The sequence below is a fragment of the Sinohyriopsis cumingii genome, chromosome 14, assembly GCF_028554795.1.
Source record: "Sinohyriopsis cumingii isolate HCF-2022 chromosome 14, ASM2855479v2, whole genome shotgun sequence".
Taxonomy (NCBI): domain Eukaryota; kingdom Metazoa; phylum Mollusca; class Bivalvia; order Unionida; family Unionidae; genus Sinohyriopsis; species Sinohyriopsis cumingii.
In genome coordinates this window covers 37556048-37558745 of record NC_142974.1, presented here as the reverse complement: position 1 = coordinate 37558745, position 2698 = coordinate 37556048, and the positions used below count along the sequence as shown (strand labels likewise).

Genomic DNA, 2698 nt, shown 5'->3' with positions numbered 1-2698 from the left:
TCACTGTTAATAGTGACAGATGTTACCGTTCAAAACACTCAATTTCAGATTGATCAAGAAACCGATAACTTGCTGACACTAATGAGAAGGGTGATACTGAGATCTGGATTTCACTAAAGAGGCCAGGTCTGGTTTGAGGGCAGTGGTTGAGATGCGTAAAATGTCACGTAAGTGGGAGTCTTGACCTCAATCGGTTTCTTGTTTAAGTTCATGACAGAGAATGTCTGCTCACACAAATACGTGGAGTCGAATAAGCTCAGCATTTTCTTAGCAAATGTTCGCATTTCTGCAAATCTGCCTTTATCCAACTGCTCGTAAAAGTAAACAAGAGAAAGCTGCCGGTGTTTGGCGCGCCACTCATCGTCACACTACAGCTCAATGAGCTCCAGCTGCAGCTGTGGAGGAGCATCATCAGGGTCCACGGAGAAGGGAGAAGAGAAAAGCAACATGTCTTTTTCAATAACTGCAAAATCCTGAAAGCTTTTATTGAATTCCATAGAAAGAGATGCGATAGCTGTTGCATAACTCTTCATTTGCACACCGATGTTGTCCTGTGGGAAACTGTCAATTACCTCTTTCAAAGCTGGGAAGTGCGCGGTGCAGGGCTCTGTTGGGGCAAGTGACTTTGGAAAAGTAGTTGCAGCTTCGTTCTTAACGCCTTGATATGAGCGTATAGCTGGCTCACCACTGCATCTCGTCCTTGAAGATTAACATTCGGCCCATTCAGATGCTTCGTTATATCAACCAAAAAAGACAAATCTGCCAGCCATACAGGATCGGACAATTCTTCCATCGGTTGCTCCTTTTCACGCAAAAAAATGTGCTATTTCTTCTCTGAGAGAGAAAAATCGCTGCATTGTGGACCCCCGACTTAGCCACCTTAAGTCGTTGTGATATATTACGTCTCCGTATTCAGCTTGGATGTCAAACAAGAACTTCTGAAACTGTGGGTGGTGTAGAGCTTTAGAGCGAATAGAATTGATTGCCTTTACCACTGGTTTCATAACATGATCAAATTTGAGATGTTTGGCGCAAAGAGCCTGCTGGTGAATTATACAGTGTAGTTTAATAGCGTTACCTTCTTCTTCGCTGACTTTATTGCAGATCAGTGTGGACAATCCACTTCGCTCACCAGTCATAGCAGGCGCACCATCGGTAATGGTCCCAGAAACTTTACTCCACGGTAGTTTCATATCATCAACAGCATCACAAACAGAAACGAATAAATTCGTTCCTCTGGTTTGGTCTTTAAGGCTTTGGAGGTCAAGCAGCTCCTCTATTACGTTCATGTTGTCGTCAACTCCTCTTAAAAAAATCAAGAGATGCGCAGTGTCAGACGGATCGGTGCTTTCATCGCAGGCTAATGAAAAATAATCAAAATTCACTCCCATGTCCCTCAGTTGTCTCTGAATATCTGACGATATGTCCTCAACTCTCCGTGCCACAGTGTTATGTGCCAGGCAAACATTCATAAATTCTTGCTTCTTCTCGGGGCAAATGTTGTCCACCATTTTCATCACACAGTCTTTGATAAATGTACCTTCAGTAAAAGATTTGCCATGTTTAGCTATTAACATGGCCACTTTGTAGCTTGCTTTGGTGATATTTTCTTTTGACTCACGGCCCGCGTGAAGAATCGCTGTTGTGATGCCAGAGCAGCTTGGATTTGCTTCACTTTTTCAGCGCGGTCACTCCCTGTTAGCTTGTCGTATGTGTTAGCATGTTTAGTCTGGTAGTGTCTCTTTACGTTGCAATCCTTAAACAAGGCAACCGTCTCGTTACAAACGAGACAAACACAATTGCCTCGATTTTCAGTCAAAGATTACTGTAATTCCCATCTCTCCTGAAAGCAGCGGCCCTCACTGTCAATTTTCCTCTTTTTCTTTTCAGTCGCCATGGCAGAAATGAGCGGAGAAGGGTTCGCGTGCTAGAGGGCCATAAATAATACATTATATGACCGAAGTTGCGGGCCGTATGAAATCTTACCGCGGGCCGTGATTGGCTCGCGGGCCGGACTTTGGACACCCCTGAATCTACAGTGAATAAATTTACATTACAAGAGCATGTAATGAAAATATAAAAATAACAATTAAAACTGTCAAACAAATTGAAATTTATATATATGTTAATTCATAAAACAAATATACATAGCAAGGGTTTTGATAAAATCTTTGGTTGAGAGACTGATATGATTTAATTACTCGCACGTTTCAGATGCTGCGTCACGACAAGCATAATATTTAGTCATATAAATGGCAGCATGTAATTTCAATACAGAGTAAACTATTTTCTTAAAACCTGTTTTGAAATCCGTATAAATTTCATTAAAGAAATAAACCTTTTGATCAAATTGAAAACAAAACAAATCACAACATAAACATTTTTAATGCACAGTAATTGAATACTAAGTGAAACATACTCTGTTGCTGTTAAGAGCCGCATATACATTACCCGAGTCGTGTCTGGTTACGTCAGAAGCTACACAGAAATATATTTGTAAGAGCAGCATGCACAAACCCGTGAGGTGGCATTATGTATGCTTGTATTACGATGACATTTACATTATCTGCTGGCAGATCGTTGTCTATATTGAATATTTATCTGATTTGTCATAACGGCATACACACATATCCAAGCTTCAAATATCTTGAAGTATCCCTCTACCTTTTGGACGAAAGATAAATTGTTCCTTACCAGA

The 2698-nt window shown here is 40.9% G+C and overlaps 1 protein-coding gene across 1 annotated transcript; it reads right to left on the bottom strand.

Moving 5' to 3' along the window:
- Positions 1 to 368: 368 nt before the first annotated feature.
- On the bottom strand, positions 369 to 1511 carry LOC149783598 (general transcription factor II-I repeat domain-containing protein 2-like). Its single transcript, XM_089932871.1, has 2 exons — positions 1079 to 1511; positions 369 to 607 (listed from the first exon to the last, which is right to left on the bottom strand). Exons 1-2 carry the CDS (start codon positions 1509 to 1511, stop codon positions 369 to 371), a joined length of 672 nt encoding a protein of 223 aa, XP_089788997.1.
- Between the last annotated feature and the right edge of the window lie 1187 nt (positions 1512 to 2698).